Here is a 15,516-nt window from a genome sequence, read left to right on the forward strand (position 1 = left end):
TTCATCTCAGACTAGGAAGATTCATCTTGAATTTCGTCGATTTAAATTACATTTTTCGTTGGTAAATAATCTGCGTATAGTTTATGTTTCATCAGGAATTCAAAAAAAAACTTGATAAATTATTGCATGGAAGTCTTCACAAAAGAATATAATTCATCATCTTTCAAGAAATTTTATTTTTTCAAATAAATTACATTTCGTATTTCGAGGAAATGTCATCGAGAGTAATAAAATTACTAAGTAGATGTAGGTTAACTCTACAAGCACAAATTGTATCACTGGAGTTCCATTAGAAAAAAAAAAAAAACAAAAAAAAAACGGTAGGTACAATGAAACACAATTAAGTACTTAATCCGGATAATTAATTACAAATATATCAAAATAAACTGAAAGTATTTAACCTACAAATATAATACAAAATATTTACATTTTGACATTACTTAGACGAAAGATCTAGCTCTGGTAAATCCGTACTGAGAGCTGGGAAAGCTACAGCATTACCTTGAGCCGTAGCACTAGCCTTATATCTATTATCTTCCAAAATGATACTTTTAGGATTCACACCATCGGTAACGACAAACAGATAACGATATTCGTACTTTCCTTTCTCGTTCTCGAACATCTCCAAATGCACAGTACCACTCTCACGATTACCTTTGATGTAGAATTTCATTCGTAATAAATTCATGCCGTCTTTTTGATACGAAACGTGAGCGATATGTCTTCTTCGTCCGCGTCGTGTTTCTTCACCAAATCCTTTAATTTGATCACCTATGACGTTCTGTATTCTCGAATCTTTCGACACGTAATCAAATGCTTTAGAGTAAATCTTATTCGGACTTTTACCGGAGAACAGTTCGTAACAGATGGCAAAGATGACTGAAAGTCCGATACTGAATCCGACTAGAACGAATCCTAAATACGAAACTGTTTTTGTAGTTTCTTTGATATTTTCAATTACCGTTGTTTGGACAGCTTTCTGTTCTCCGGATACATTCTCGACTAGTTTGTTTTCAGGTTTCTTCGAAGTCGAATACGGTCTGCGAAGAAGGACAAAGATGTTGGTATTTTTGGGCTCCGGTGAGGCTGGTAATGGTAAACGATGAGATCTTGCGACGGTGTTGAGCTGTTGGAAAGCGAGTTGTTTTCGAGGTAGGAATAAAACTCGGTTCAGGATACGCATTTTTCAACAGTTTACAGACTAGGTAAAATAACTGAAGACTGAATTATGTACTGAATGAATCATTTCCTTAGTTTACAGGTGAATTACAAGGAACAATGTTGGTACAAGAATACTCAGTGATAAAAATAAAACAGCGAAAGATAGCAATAATTAGCGTACCAAGCAAAAACAGAGCGGCCGAGACTAGAAAATAGTTGAATGTTTTTAGTTTTTATAAAAATCCTGTAGAGTCGCTCTGTACTTTTTCTCTCTGAAATGTAAACCGAATATTTCACCGTGAAAATTACTCAACGCTTATCGAATGTTTTGCCGCCTTGCCGTTACCGGAAAATTTTTAGAAATTTCATAAATCAAACAAAAAACTATTCGTTATTTCTATAATAACCCTATAAATACGTAATTTAGTTCATTTGCGGTTTCATGTGCTTTCCAAATCATCCCCAACAATGGATGAAAGTGATATTTCTTTAGGTTATAAGAACATTTCGCGGTTATCAAAACACCCTGGGAGAAAGTCCAGCTTATTCTATACACCTAAAAAGAGGTAATTTGAAGCTCATATTTTAGTAGTTTTCATAATCCTAATACTTATATGTTTCTTTCCAGCCGAAGTGTTTCTGGCCGGTCCACTCAATCTACTCAGATAATCTTCAAAACACCTTATCACTATGTCGAAAGTTACGGATCTCCGGTTCCCGTACAAATCACCGAAGCATTAGCTTTCGCAGACAGTCAGTATAACATTCTATTCAATCCATTAAGCTTTACGTAAACGCTAATATAATCTGTTTCTTCAGGAAGTACAATCTGCAGTGCTTCGATATCTCATGATGGCTGGGCTTGGTTTGTTATCGGTAGACGTTTATTAATATGGCAAGCAGTTGGTAGTAAACATGTGTTCGGTTCAATGTGTAAAGAATTAACTCTGCCACCGTCGGATTTAGCGTATTCCTCGAACCTGATATGTGTTTATAGCTCACATGGGAATCAGGTAAGCATTGATTACGATGTGTAATGATTCTATTTGTCTGATGTAACTGTTATTGTGATTTTTTCTCCCGCTGTAGACGATTTCTTGTATCGTGGTGTCGCCTGAAGGATTAATTCGCTACTGGCCGAGTATCAGTAACGAAGGAATATCCATCGAGTTCAATGCTAATCTACAGGTGGGTAATTTGAAACACATCTCGTCCAGTGGTGCTCAAATGTTAATAATATGATAATTATTATTGATCCAGGGTCAAGAATGTGAAACAATCAAACGTCTTCCCAATATCGGATTCATTGTGGCTACAACAACGGCCACTATTCTGCTCGTAGAAACGAATAATATCGGTGGTAGACATTCGATCACATGTAGACCTCTTTCTACCCCCACTGGTTGGTTGGGTGGTATTGGGCGACGATTTTCGTCCATTTTATTCGGTGGCATGCACATGATGCAGAATAACGATAATGTAAGTTATCATAAATATTTTCCTTCATCAATTAGATGAACTTTCAATCGGATGTGCTTGAGTAATACCTTCTGTCTGCAGAAATTGGTCCGAATTGTGGTGAATGAAACATCTACACCTGTCGTGTCATCTTCATCTAGCGAATTCCATCTTTTTGTGTTGGCAAGTCATACGTTACAAAAATGGTCGTTGGTTGTTGGCGAACAGGAAAGACTCGTGTATGAAAGTAAATTGGATTCATTCGTGGTGGATAATTTTATCCAGAATATTTGGGTATGGATACGTGTGTATTATAGAGTTCGGTATTTCTATCATGTTTCTAACGGTTATTGTTTTTTAACGCAGAATGCTTCCGATGACAACGAAGTTGAATTATGTTTTTTGGATATGCAAGTTCTTGATTCTCACAGTGAAAGTATCATTATCTTAGCTGTAGCTTCAAATCGAGCTGTTTCTTCCAGATTACATTATGCTTTAGGTAAATTCATCTCCATATTTTACTTATTGACAAGAAAATTTAGTGAAAATAATTCATTGTGATTATCTAGTTACTATTGACGTGAGTGCACCATCGGCTCCTAATCAAGCAACGTCGTTCCATTTAATAAAAAATATCGATTTACCGCTGTTTCAATCGGATCACAGTTTGAAAAAAATCTATCTGTTGACTAGTGGTCAAACTGTTTACATGTATAATCATCTGCATATTGTTTCTTCATCAGGTACAGATATTTTCCTTTTTAGATCAATACTGTTACTTCTAGGGTAATTTCTAGCGTGATTTTTTTCAGCTGTTTCTGGATGCGATGAAGTTGATAAAATCGATATACCGGAAGCTAACATTCTCGGAGGTGTCTCTATAAATCGCATACCAGTATTTTTCTCACGTAATCACGGTTTTATCGCGGTTACCATGTCGGATCTGATAACACCGTTTGATTTGGCCAACAGGTAGGATATTTCATGTTCGTTCATTATTGGGATCTGTGAATATCGGTTGTATATTAATTATTTTATTTTCAGTTCTTCTGCTAGCTTTGATCCATCTATTCTATCCGATTCACAATTTCAAGAATCCGATGTCGCGGATATTACACTCAACAAAGATACCAACGCTTGCCTAAAAGCGGCCTTTTTGTATTATGTTAGCAAAAAATCGGTATGTGTTCGGCCATGTGATTGTATTTGTCAATTTTCTTCGAAGAGTATATTCGATTAACGATAGGTAACGTTGAAATTTAATTTCAGAATCAGGCTAAGGCAATGATAAAAGAAATTTTTCCGGTAGAAGAAACATCTCCTCAGGTTGATTCGGCTCTGGACTTAGTAGCTATTAAAGTTAGTCTTGACTTGATCGATGACGTTCCTGCCAAAGATCCTCGATGGGCTGATATTAAATCTTCAGGTAAACCTTGGCATTTATTTCAACTCAACTACAGTAATTTATACGAGCGTAAAGTTCATTCGTTATCATTTATTGCAGAGAAAATTAATCTAAACAGCACTTTGTCGTTACAAATTCAAAGTCAACTGGAAGAAAAACAACAAGCTCTGGATTGGTTTATATCGTTCATGCGAGAGATGGGATTATGGGGACGAGTACGTTTATCAATTTAAAGAACTGTATTGAATAATGTTTCATTGTATCACTGAAATGATACGCTTGTATGTTTAATTTGCAGTTGGGAGCGGTTACATGGAATAACGTTGTAATGGCTACTACTTACATATTTGCCGAACAAGCCGAGAAATTAATAGCTGCTCTTGTACTGAGAAAATTACAAAATAAGTAAGCATTGGTGTTCAATTTTTTTTACTCTCGTAACATGTCAATTTTCTGACCGTAGTACTGATTTTTTTTTGCTGCAGATATCCGCAGATTTTGGAAGCTGTGATTAAGGAAGTAGTCAAACAGAATGATATGACTCCTGTTGGTGGATTAACAATTTACGATTTATTTTATAGAAAAGTATGATTTTAAAAGTTTACTTATATTTAATGTTTTAATAAGTTAGAAGGCCCTACTTTTATGACAGTTCACAAAAATCATTTACCGATCTAGATCATAAATTTTTTTCAAATAAAAATGAACTTGGAAAATAATTTTTGGAATTTCAAATTTTGTCGAGTTGACATTGTATGACTGTAATTTTTTAAAAATGGTTGAATTTTAATTTTTTTGTTATAAAAATTTTCAGGTTAGCATTGTCCACAAAGCATTAATCCAACTGTGTAATTACTGCGAAGAATTCGTCTGTGCAGATCACAGCCTACAAAGCGTTGGTAAAACGATCAGCAACACGAATACAATTTTACTGGTACTAATCAATTCATGTTCATTGTTCACTTATGCGTACTTTACAATTCATGGTTTTCTTGATTGGTCTTGATAAATTTTGCAGAAAGTTCTCGAAGAAATATCTCAATTTAGACAAGAAAAAGGCATAGTTTTCGTGCCGGATGCTTCGATTATGTCGAATTTCAGCACAGAAATGCTTTCATGGACTGCTGCACCTGGTTTGAATGGACTAAAAGACGCTTTATTGTTACAAGTAAGCATTACTTCTACATTTGCTAATTTATTTCGCTCTTATTCTACGTAATCTGTTTTAATTCTCTGTTTTAGTCGGATCTCACGATGAAATACGGAGTGAAACTTGCTTCAGCGTTGACTCAACGTCAAGAATTACTCAATCAGCTCGTCTCTATTGATAGCATTATTCTGGAAGGATGGAAAATTCACGTAGAAAGCGTTTCCAATCGTAAAGTCCGCCACGAGTTTTTATTAAATCAATACGAAAATGAAAGATTGAATTTGATACAAGCTTTATGTAAGTACATACTTCTACTGAGTGTAAAAGTTTTCCGATGTGCATGTATGTATTTAATCGCTTGTTTTATTTATTCTACAGACGACGTAGGTGAATTCGAACCAGCTGCGTCGTTAGCTGAAAAATATTTAGATTTTACTGTATTGGTGAAAATTTGCGATAAAACTGACGATGAAGACAGACTGATGTTTTATATGGATAAATACGAGAAAAAGGTTTGCCCAGATTTTTCATTTTTTTCGTCTTCCAAAATTTGATTATTATGGTCTTATTCCAATTTTCGATTCATTTTGCAGGATTTCGCTCAGTTTCTATTCACTTGGTATATTCGCGAGAAAAAACAAGGCAAATTATTAAGCCAGTTTCGTTCGAATAAAAAACATCAACAAGCCTTGAGCAGATTTTTAGCCGATCATCTCAGTTTAGCTTGGTTACACGCTGTGTTCGTTAATAAATTCGAAGAAGCTGCCGATGTTTTGTTAAATTTAGCATTCCGAGAAATTGAACTATTGAAACGTAAAAAGGTAATTTCGAATTGTTTCAGCATGGATGAAACTAACGATATTTTGAAATTACGTATTTTAATTTTTTAATAATTATTTTGCAGAGTATGCTTACACTGGGTAAATTAGCTTTGTTAGCGTCTTCCAATAACGATGCCAATATTATGGAAAAAGTTAATAAAGAATTGGCGTTGATCGGCTATCAAGAAGAATTGCCCGAAGTAGTGTTATCGGCTTTCGGTTATGATTTTGATACGATGAGAGTATTTTTACCCGCTGAATTGATTAGGGTAAGTAAAATGCAGATTCGATGGGTTATTATTTGTATATTTCAAAGTAAAACTTGTTTCTTCTGGTTTTTGTGCAGTTTTACGTTTGCGACGAGAATACATCGGCTACCGAACTCGATTTCATCAAAGGCTTAGATTTACTTCATTTCGTGGATGATGAAATTGAAAAAAAAGATTTAAGGTTGGTTATCTACTATAGAAGTTATTGAGAATTTTTTTTTGTAATGTTTCTTACAATGTTTTGTTTTGTTCATACGAAGGCACGAGTTATGGTGTAAAGCGATCTTGAGAGATACCTGGCCCGAAGAAGAAATCGATACAAATGATCCAATCGAATATATTCACAATTTCTTATTCTTCAAGATTGTGAGTTTCAGCTTGGGAAAAGGTAAATATCTGTTCTATTTCTCGAATCATACGTCATTCACTTGCTAATCTTGTTGTGTTTGTTTTGTCAAGATACTCGAGTTTTGGATTTTCTGCCTGAAGAACTGGAGAAAATCATCGAATCCGAAGATCTAGGAGAATTGAGGCATAATAAAACGTTTCAATACTTGATGAAAATTGGATACGAATATTATTCCGCGCGTCAAAACATGTCCTAAACCATGATTTTTCTTGTCTCCACTTACGCTGAATATTTATGATTTGTAAACTCTTTTTTGTATCATTTGTGTGTGTGTTTTTTTTATAGAGAACAATAAATTTACGAGATTTTTTTGTTTTACACTGTTTTTTTCCTCGAGATTCAAGTTTTTTATTTGAATAAAATCATCTCATCTTCTGATAAGCTAGGACAGGTATCGCAATTAGGTTTCTTTCCTCAAGAGGTTCTCTTGTAAGTGATATTTTTTGCAATTTTTGTTTAAAAAATCAGAGTGCTGAGCACTTCTTGCTTGAAAAAGTAATTTTTTAGAGTATAATACCATAAAAAATCAATCGTATTCGTATTACTGACAAATTCAAATGGGAGAAAATTCGAGTGTTTATCAAAATTTTTTTCAAAAAAGCGATAATTTTCAGTTATTTTGTTACAGGAAACTAAAAAATTTTACCACTTTTTAAAAAAAGTAAGTTTATGTAAAAAACAATTTTTTTTAGCCATTTTGTAAAAAAACAGAATTTTTTAAAAATTTTGTCGAAAAAGTGAGAGACTTCGTTGCAATTTCATGATACATATTAGATTTATATGTATATATGTAGGTATATATATATTTTTTGATAATATTGACAAAAAGGTAAGACATTAGTTGGCAATTTTTGTAAAAAAATAAAGGCTTTTGGGTAGTTTTTGTCAACAAAACGAGATTTTTGGGCAATTTTGCCAATTTTTGATCAGAAACTAGCCAATTTCCGGCTTCCGCCAAATTTCGTTATAAGAAAATTTGAAAAGGTAAACAACGAAGCACTATCACTGGCCAATCACGAACCGCAACGCTAGCGCACTCTGTGGAACGTGGTCCGAATCGAATTTCACGTTTTGAACTTTTGACGACTTTTGATTAGAAAAAAAATAAAATGAAAAACTCAAAAATTTGACGAAGCGACGACTCATTTTTTAACAGGGCTGGTGAACAGAACATAACAGAACACTACGAACAGAACGATAAACAATAAAATTTTCTGAACATTAGAACATTTACCATTACCTGAACAGAACGATATTGTGCTCTGAACAAAATACTTACAAAAATGAACGCCAAGTTACCGAAATCCCTTATTCTTAGTCACCCGGTAGGCTTGTTTTGCCGCCATTATAATATTGTAGAATGGTGATAAGAAACAAGAAACAGGTACGAAAGAAAGCATCGGAGTTTGGTATTGGTTTCAAGTTTAACTTTCACTTTCACTTTCAGTATACAGTGCAACATAATATTGCAGATGCACATTCATCAGTTTCGAGGTTCGGCGTGTATCTAGAAATGATCAAAATTTTCTTCCGGTGTGATTTTTCGTTTGTTCTGTTCAATTTTTTTAATCATTTTATATGCTGGTGAAAAGCTTAGGTATTGACTTTATGGACTCCTCTACGGTACCTTTGATAACTAATAGAATAGAATAAGGTATCGTAGATTCGTAATGGCTTCGTTTTGACTACCCCTGTAAGCATTTTAAATTTTGAATTACTTATTTCAGATCAATGTCAACTCTTTGATGCTTCGTCGAAATGGACATACCAACTTTGAAATACTACGGCGGAGGCGGAATCACTATACCTTTTGTAGGATCATAAAAAATAAACGTCATGTGGATGGAATTAGGTACCCACTACCCTGTCGTTTTTGTAGCAGTATTGTCAGCGGTTTGAAATTGCTGGAGACTTCCGATCAGCCCTACATCGATATCTATCTAACAGGAGATCAAAAAATGGTAAATCATTTTTCAAACAAATTTATTTATTATGAAAAAATTCGCCGATTGTTAATACGATTATGTACTAAAAACACTAACGAAAATTGACGACACATTATATAAAGAAAAAAGGGGAAAATACACATAGAATTCATTGGGTTCGCTAAACGTATAGTGTACAAAGGTACCTATATTACCATATGATTGATAATCTATTTCTAGAACATAAATATTACCTTAATCTATCTACACATTGAAGAGTCAGTTGTAACAGAAAGATTTTTCATTTTATTTACAATAACGCTAGGGATATGTGTAAATTAATCGTCTTGATGCTACGCGTAGCCATTACAAAGAAGAATATGGGGATTGTTTCGACTTTCGAGGTAATATTGAGCTTGCCGATTTAATTAAAAATTGGCGTGAATTATTATGCTAATTGCGTCGATTAATAAAAAAGGAGAAAAAATTAACGATAGTTTTGATGTATTTTTGTTTCATATTGGATAGACCTTCGGCATAATTCAACGTTTCACGTTGAGAAAAAAAAAGGGCAGTGAACATAAATATTGTATTAGCTCACTATATAGATAATCGTTTATAATAATAGACCGGTTCATGGTGAGATATTCGGTTTTAATAAGCGTACGGGTACAGCGTGAATTTAACTAATATTTCGTAGTCGAAGCGTTTTTTCTTTCGTTGTGTGAGGGTTCACCGGGTTCACCGGGACAACATTTGCATAGAAAAACAATGCTTAGACACCCACTATATTCACACAACACTCGTACGCGAACGGGTCTAACAATACAGTACATATTTTTAGATCATTTAACGAAGAAAATTCCCCATTTAAAAATCCATAATATAGATTACGCACGATGACGAAAAATAAAAGTAAATAACGCAGTAGAAAACAACACAGATAAGTACCATTTCTTTCAATGTACTGCACAAGATCATTGGAAACACGATGAGATGATTATTGTGCAGTGAAGAAAAATATTATATCGACTGAGATCACTCGGTATCTCGACTCAACACACTCTCAAGTTGTTTCTTTTCTTCTGCAGAACATCATACAACATAGCGCGTTTTGTATATTGAACCTGCTAGCTAAGTCGTTGGTAGGCTGTCTAGTACGATGACGTCTAGTCTTTATGGAATTCATCTCACCCTCATCAGGGTTAGTGTCAATCGAAGGTCATCTTTCTGGCTGCGTTGTATCGACAGTTATCATATCCTGGGCAAAGCTTGTTCCGGGTGTTACGTGATCCGCGGATGTGCTCTGAATGGGCGAGTATCTTTCCGGAGACTGGTCCAGCAGCTCAGCATCGGCTGGAGAAGGAGTCAACGCAAATGGTAACTTGACTGAGACGTCGCTACCAAGAGCACCAACTTGAGTTTTTATTTTCACATAGTATGACACGTAAATAGCGAACACATTTCGTTCGTCGGGAGAATTACAAACTACAGTCGCCGCCAGTGATGATGGAGCTCTGACGTACGAATCTTCAAGAGCGATCCAGTTCTTGGTCACACCTTTGGCCGGATTCAAAACGAAAGTTTTAGTTAATGTGGCTCCTGGCCGTAATGGACAATCTTCTTTGCTGTCGATCATGGCTACAACATTTTTGAATTTGCCATTTGAGAACATGCAAACGTCGACGTGTTGAATGACTAGTATCTGTGGAAAAAAGAAGCACACAAATGGATAGGTTAGAATTGGGCCACCAAAATCAAATTATTGTTACTTTTGTAAAAGCGGGCGAAAACGGATTAAGGGGAATCGTCATCCCCTTATGTAACTCGTTTGCCATCTTATGTGTACGAGACGAGCCGTAAACAAATATTTTATGTACCTTTAAACGTCGAACCGTCTTTTTGGTTTCATTGGTGATTGATACATTAACTTGGATACTGTCGCCATGTGAGTAAACAGCTTTATCTAAAGAGGCTTCCAATTTCACTTTACCCTCGCTCAGAAGGAATGGTTTGTTGAGCACTACATGTGGAGCAGGCACATCGGACTGAGGTACTTGTGACGAATTATTGTTGGATGACTGAGGAGGCATCGCTGCCCGTTGTATTACCCGGATGCCCATTCTGACGTAATTCCTCCTGTGTAGTTTTTCATCGGCTCGAGTCGCTGCAAGAAAAATTAACAAAGTAATTACTTAATGCATATCCCAAATGAGACATTTTCTCAAATTCTGATCGTATTTCGATGGCCCATCAATTTTTGATATTTTTGCTGAGCGATTTTCACAATCAATTTTACAATTTTCATGATTCATACTTTCTTTGTGAATATTCATTTCTGGCTCTTTATTATTAAACGTCGTGATCGTCATAATTTTTACGTTGGCCTTCGACCATTATTATTTTATGCATCACTGTTGATTGATCATTAATTTTATAACTATAACTAATCCATCTTAATTTTTCCTTGTTTCAGGTGAGTACAAATTTCCTTCTAAAAATGGTAGAATAATATGAACTTGCTATGAGAATAATCAGGTAAGTAATTTTATAATCTTAATGAGAAAAGTTACCTAAGTCATTTAACACTTGTGCCCTTTTATTTTCAATGGCAAATCAAAAAAAAAAATCTAAAATTACGGAATTTGAAAATTATTTGAAATAAATTGTCCATCAGGTTTGAACTGAGGTGATCTGATTTTCCAAATACTAATTTGTAAACAGTAGATCAAATTTTTGAATTCACAAACGATGTTAAATTGATTTTTAATGAATTTTTAAAGAATCGAACTTGGGTCAAAAATTTAAAAAAAATCAAAATTTTACCAAATAGGTCAAGAGAGCTGAAATTTGGTGTGTGCTCTATTTGCAACCCACCAAATCGATTGGAAATGGTTTCGAACCATTTTGAGTGCTAGTTCCGGAGCATCCCAGCATATTTTTGAAAATTGAATTCTGAAATTTCCGTAACATTTTACGCAATTTTTTTTCTTCAAAATGCAGGGTATTTTACAGGTAGTGAAAGTAGTGAAAAAGAAGTGATTTTAAAAATGTTTAGTGCTGTACTATGCTAAATGTTATTGTACTTGTATCTATTAATGCATGCTGTGAGCTGCAATAAAGATATGTATTTGAATTTGAATTTGAAAATCGTCGAAAATTGTCAATTTAAAATTTTTAAAATTCTCCAAAAATCAAAAAACTAATTTAGGTAGCTGAAATTTTGGTTATGAAAGTTCTATACGACGTTCTTCCCAAAAATCGCGGTCTTGTTCAAATGTTGAGCGGACACCTCAACCGGTCCCCTTGTAAGTTTTTCATATTATATGCCATGTTGAGTATATGGAAATTTTCTTTAAAATTTCTCATAAAATCAAAAAATTATTTTGATAAGCCAAGCCTTCAGAAATTGAAAAATAGTTGGTTTGATTACAAGCAGGTATGTATTTTAAAAACTGAATCCTTTCCTTTCTTCTTTCACGGATTTAGTTTTACTTCACCTATCTAAGAATGTGTCAATTATCGATCATACAAATGGCTTTTTAAGCTCTTACAAAATAACGAGATATACCAATATTGTATCTGTTTACTGTTCAGTTAAGCTTTTTACTTTCCGTAAGAAGTGTTTTTCCACGGTGTTTTTTTCTCACCACCTACCACGTTCACATATGGGGATACGCGTTCGTGTAGGTATTCCTATAACCATATTGTTTTTTCCTCTTCAAATCTCATAGAACGTGAGCTCGAAGACGAGGGATTTATTTTCACATTTTTCAATATCATCCCAGTGTCGACGAATTTCATGTACGTACCTACTATATTCCTATACCTATGTGTATTTCAGGTTGGTAATTGTGAAAAATAGCGGATATGGGTGTTTTCTGCTTCTCACAATTACTAATAAAGTGCATAATATTCATTTATTCACGTCATAAATGATTCTAGATAATTGGCAAGTTCAAATTACACGTCACACACCGAGTGTAAATGACCAAAGAGATTCGATTATCGTGTTTCAGTTGTGTATAAGGTGTCACATATACCTATCTATTGAAGTTTGTTAGCGAGTATGACAGACTAAGTATAATACGTAGTTACCCGGACGCTAGCTAAGTGCCTACATCTAATAACAATGAAACTGTATCTTTGCTATTAATTAGGTCCCTTCTTTTTGTTTCATTTGTCAAGAGTTTTGTTTTGGTGTATTTTGTTTACCCTGTAACCTAAGATATTTGATCACTCCTACGCGAAAAGCTACTGCATTTATAGGCTGTTTTCAAAAGTAATTTTATACCTATCCAATTTAGAAACGAATCAGCTCGCGTATTCTTCAATTAACTGACTATAGGACAGTTGGCACGACCGTCTAATGATTTCCTAATGGAACCTCATTACGAAAAAAATATCAATTATCGATTTGAAATTCGATTCTGATGAAAATACTCGATGAAAACTTTTCCATATTATTGTGGATTCTAAGTCATTTTAATTCATTCCATATACGAGTAGAAGTATGCCGGGTATATTTTCTTATTATAAGAAAGTATCATCACAAAGACCCGTTTGGTTATCTAAATGACGTGTTTAAGACATTAGTAATGCATTAGGAGGAAACATCCAATGAAGATCTAACGCGATTTGCGTGTTTTAAAATCCCTAAGGAAAAGCTGTCATGCAGTAGTTCTCTTATACCCCTTACTACGTACTATCTGCTGCCTGCAGTCGAAACGTTAAACTTTATAACTCGAGTTGTTCTCGAAGGTGGATTGAAAATTTAATAGATCTCCGAAAATTCGTTACGTAATTCGTTACAATCGTCCTACCTTTTTTTTTTTTTTTTTGGTGGTTGAGTGCTTGAAAATATCCTAAAATTGGGATGGTTTTGAGACCCACTGAACTTGTATGTGGAAAAATATGACAAATATGCTCGTGATTTCGAAATTCCTCGCTTCCCGAAAAAATTCCAAGATGTTGAAAGTCGAGATAATATTACCTACCTACACTAGGTATATTATCTAGGTTACTTTATCACGCAGTGTTATATTCACGAAAGAAAAAATAAAGAAAAAACGATGGCACTTTAAATTTTATTAACCATTCCCACGTATAAATTGGTTTTAAAAAATATATTAGGTCTGCTCTTTTTTTTCTGCAGATATTGGTGTAGAGGTAATTTAAGGAGGATTCTAGTTTATTGACTTGACAAAATCGTACCCGATACCCGAATAATGAATTGTCATCGTGAAAGTTATTTTTTCTAGAAAAAAGGAGCAAGAGAGACAGAGTACCAGAAAATACCTATGTAAAACATCGACGAAGGTTGTAATCTGCAATATTGATCAGTGGTGTACTTGAATTTCGTTTCCAGTGAAATACATAGCTAAATAATGATGAAATTGACTTGTCATAGAAAATTTATTATGTTGGGTGAACAGAGAGGAGAGGGGTGATGTGTTGGTTCAATGAATTGCTGCCTATCATCATTCAGTATAGAAGGCCCCCCCATCGTCCCAATTGACAAATGAGTTTAAAATTTCAACATTTTGAAAGTTTCAAAAAAAATCTATTTCAATAAAATGTTTACGTAGGTAGTTTTTGTACATATTTCTGAAATTTTTAATGTCTGTTTTGATGTTTGACTGTTCACCTCGACCATCTTTTTTGAAGAGGCAAATGCCTAAAAAAAATGTAATTTTTGTGTTTTGTTTTTTGAATACAATTTTAGTTAGTCTATGTACGTATCATTTCCTAACTCGTTAGTAACGTCGTCTTTTTATTTGTGATTTTTTTTTTTTAAATAAAATATATTTCATACCATTAAGTAACTTGGAAAAAAATTCAATGTCTAGTTTCGAAACTTGGAGCTTTCCTGAACAGCAATAAGAAAAATATCACTTTGAAGAGCTTTTTTCACCATGTCTGTTTAGAATTACTTTTCAATTTTCTCGTATACTTAGTATCTATCAAATCTTGAAAAAATCTGATCCCTACTAAGCAATTTGAAATTCTTGGAGAAGATTAAAAACTGGCTGGATGATCCTGGAATGGTTATTTTCGAGTTGTAGTGTTGAACTAAAATAACTATTCGCAATATGTTGTTGTTTTTTTTTTTAAATGAAAAATGTTTTTGCCAATAATACTAGTAAAAAGTTTAGCCTTTTGGCAAAATTGACAAAAGTGTCGTTTCATGCAAAAAATTCCAAAAAATCTTACTTTTTTTACAAAAACTGTCCAAAAGTTGTCAAAAATATTTCACTTTTGCTAACATTTTCAAAATCTTTCTTTTCTCAAAAATCTCCAAAAATGTTTACTTCTTGAAAACTTTTTAACAAGCTTCACTTTTATGCTAAAAATTGCTGATGAAGTGATGAATTTCGCTTTTTCAACAAAAATTACTGAAAAGCTCTGAAATAATTATTGATAAAGTCTCATTTTCGGCCAAAAATAGCTGCAAGTTTTGCCCTTATAGTCGAAATTTTTGTCGTTTGTTTCTTTTTTTCCGCAAAAAATTGCTTAAAATTGAAAAAAAAAATTGAAAAATAATTGTATTTAGAAATGTCTTGGAGTCTCGATATTTCAAAGAAGTGGCTAAAAAGCCCCAACTTCTACTGGCATATTGACAATGACTTACCTTTTGCATAAAATTGCCAAAAAACCCTGCTTTTTATTCAAAAACTGCCAAAATTGCTCACTTATGCCAAAAATCTCCAGAAAAAGTCTCGTTTTTTCCAAAAAATAACATTTTCTTTTTTGCCTGCAATTGTTGACACTTTTTCACCCAAAATTTCAATAAGCCTCACTAAATTGCCAGGATAAAGTTCCAGTTTTTTCCAAAAATGCTTAAAATATTCGCTGTTTTGCAAAAAATTCTCAAAAAATTTCATTTTTTCAAAAATTAGACAAAAGTTTTGTTTTTTT

The 15,516-nt window shown here is 33.8% G+C and overlaps 3 protein-coding genes and 1 long non-coding RNA gene across 5 annotated transcripts in view; 2 read left to right on the top strand and 2 right to left on the bottom strand.

Annotated features, from left to right (window-relative positions):
* Positions 1 to 156: 156 nt before the first annotated feature.
* Positions 157 to 1,331, bottom strand: LOC135846558 (mitochondrial import inner membrane translocase subunit Tim21). Its single transcript, XM_065365727.1, has one exon. The coding sequence runs from the start codon at positions 1,181 to 1,183 to the stop codon at positions 437 to 439; it is 747 nt and encodes a 248-aa protein (XP_065221799.1). The 5' UTR covers positions 1,184 to 1,331; the 3' UTR covers positions 157 to 436.
* A 140-nt stretch (positions 1,332 to 1,471) lies between these two features.
* Nup133 (nuclear pore complex protein Nup133) lies at positions 1,472 to 6,991 on the top strand. Its single transcript, XM_065365726.1, has 23 exons — positions 1,472 to 1,727; positions 1,790 to 1,914; positions 1,981 to 2,174; positions 2,251 to 2,349; positions 2,422 to 2,640; positions 2,722 to 2,913; positions 2,986 to 3,118; positions 3,189 to 3,362; positions 3,432 to 3,591; positions 3,664 to 3,799; positions 3,889 to 4,045; positions 4,124 to 4,239; positions 4,323 to 4,429; positions 4,510 to 4,609; positions 4,839 to 4,958; positions 5,043 to 5,192; positions 5,267 to 5,471; positions 5,553 to 5,686; positions 5,768 to 5,995; positions 6,079 to 6,264; positions 6,342 to 6,445; positions 6,525 to 6,652; positions 6,724 to 6,991. The coding sequence occupies exons 1-23, from the start codon at positions 1,630 to 1,632 to the stop codon at positions 6,867 to 6,869; spliced, it is 3,411 nt and encodes a 1,136-aa protein (XP_065221798.1). The 5' UTR covers positions 1,472 to 1,629; the 3' UTR covers positions 6,870 to 6,991.
* A 1,018-nt stretch (positions 6,992 to 8,009) lies between these two features.
* LOC135848147 (uncharacterized) overlaps positions 8,010 to 15,516 on the top strand; it is a 129,379-nt gene continuing 121,872 nt past the window's right edge. The window contains exons 1-2 of one of the 2 annotated variants that reach the window (XR_010559317.1): positions 8,010 to 8,327; positions 8,401 to 8,634. This is a non-coding gene — a long non-coding RNA (uncharacterized LOC135848147). The remainder of the gene's footprint in view (positions 8,328 to 8,400; positions 8,635 to 15,516) is intronic. The other variant, XR_010559316.1, reaches the window with a different exon arrangement.
* The window catches only part of LOC135848145 (arrestin homolog), a 216,332-nt gene continuing 209,455 nt past the window's right edge, over positions 8,640 to 15,516 (bottom strand). The window contains exons 7-8 of the mRNA XM_065367951.1: positions 10,479 to 10,765; positions 8,640 to 10,303 (exon numbers count right to left, since the gene is read on the bottom strand). Of these exons, the coding sequence (XP_065224023.1) occupies positions 9,821 to 10,303; positions 10,479 to 10,765 (770 nt within the window). The 3' untranslated portion in view covers positions 8,640 to 9,820. The remainder of the gene's footprint in view (positions 10,304 to 10,478; positions 10,766 to 15,516) is intronic.

This window comes from Planococcus citri, chromosome 5 (genome assembly GCF_950023065.1).
Source record: "Planococcus citri chromosome 5, ihPlaCitr1.1, whole genome shotgun sequence".
In the NCBI taxonomy this organism is placed as follows: Eukaryota; Metazoa; Arthropoda; class Insecta; order Hemiptera; family Pseudococcidae; genus Planococcus; species Planococcus citri.

Coding starts and splice junctions, on each gene's coding strand:
- LOC135846558 (XM_065365727.1), bottom strand. CDS start 1,183: ATGCGTATCCTGAACCGAGTTTTATTCCTACCTCGAAAACAACTCGCT.
- Nup133 (XM_065365726.1), top strand. CDS start 1,630: ATGGATGAAAGTGATATTTCTTTAGGTTATAAGAACATTTCGCGGTTA. Junction 4,046..4,123: donor GGCTGATATTAAATCTTCAG/GTAAACCTTGGC, acceptor CATTTATTGCAG/AGAAAATTAATCTAAACAGC. Junction 4,240..4,322: donor AGATGGGATTATGGGGACGA/GTACGTTTATCA, acceptor TTTAATTTGCAG/TTGGGAGCGGTTACATGGAA.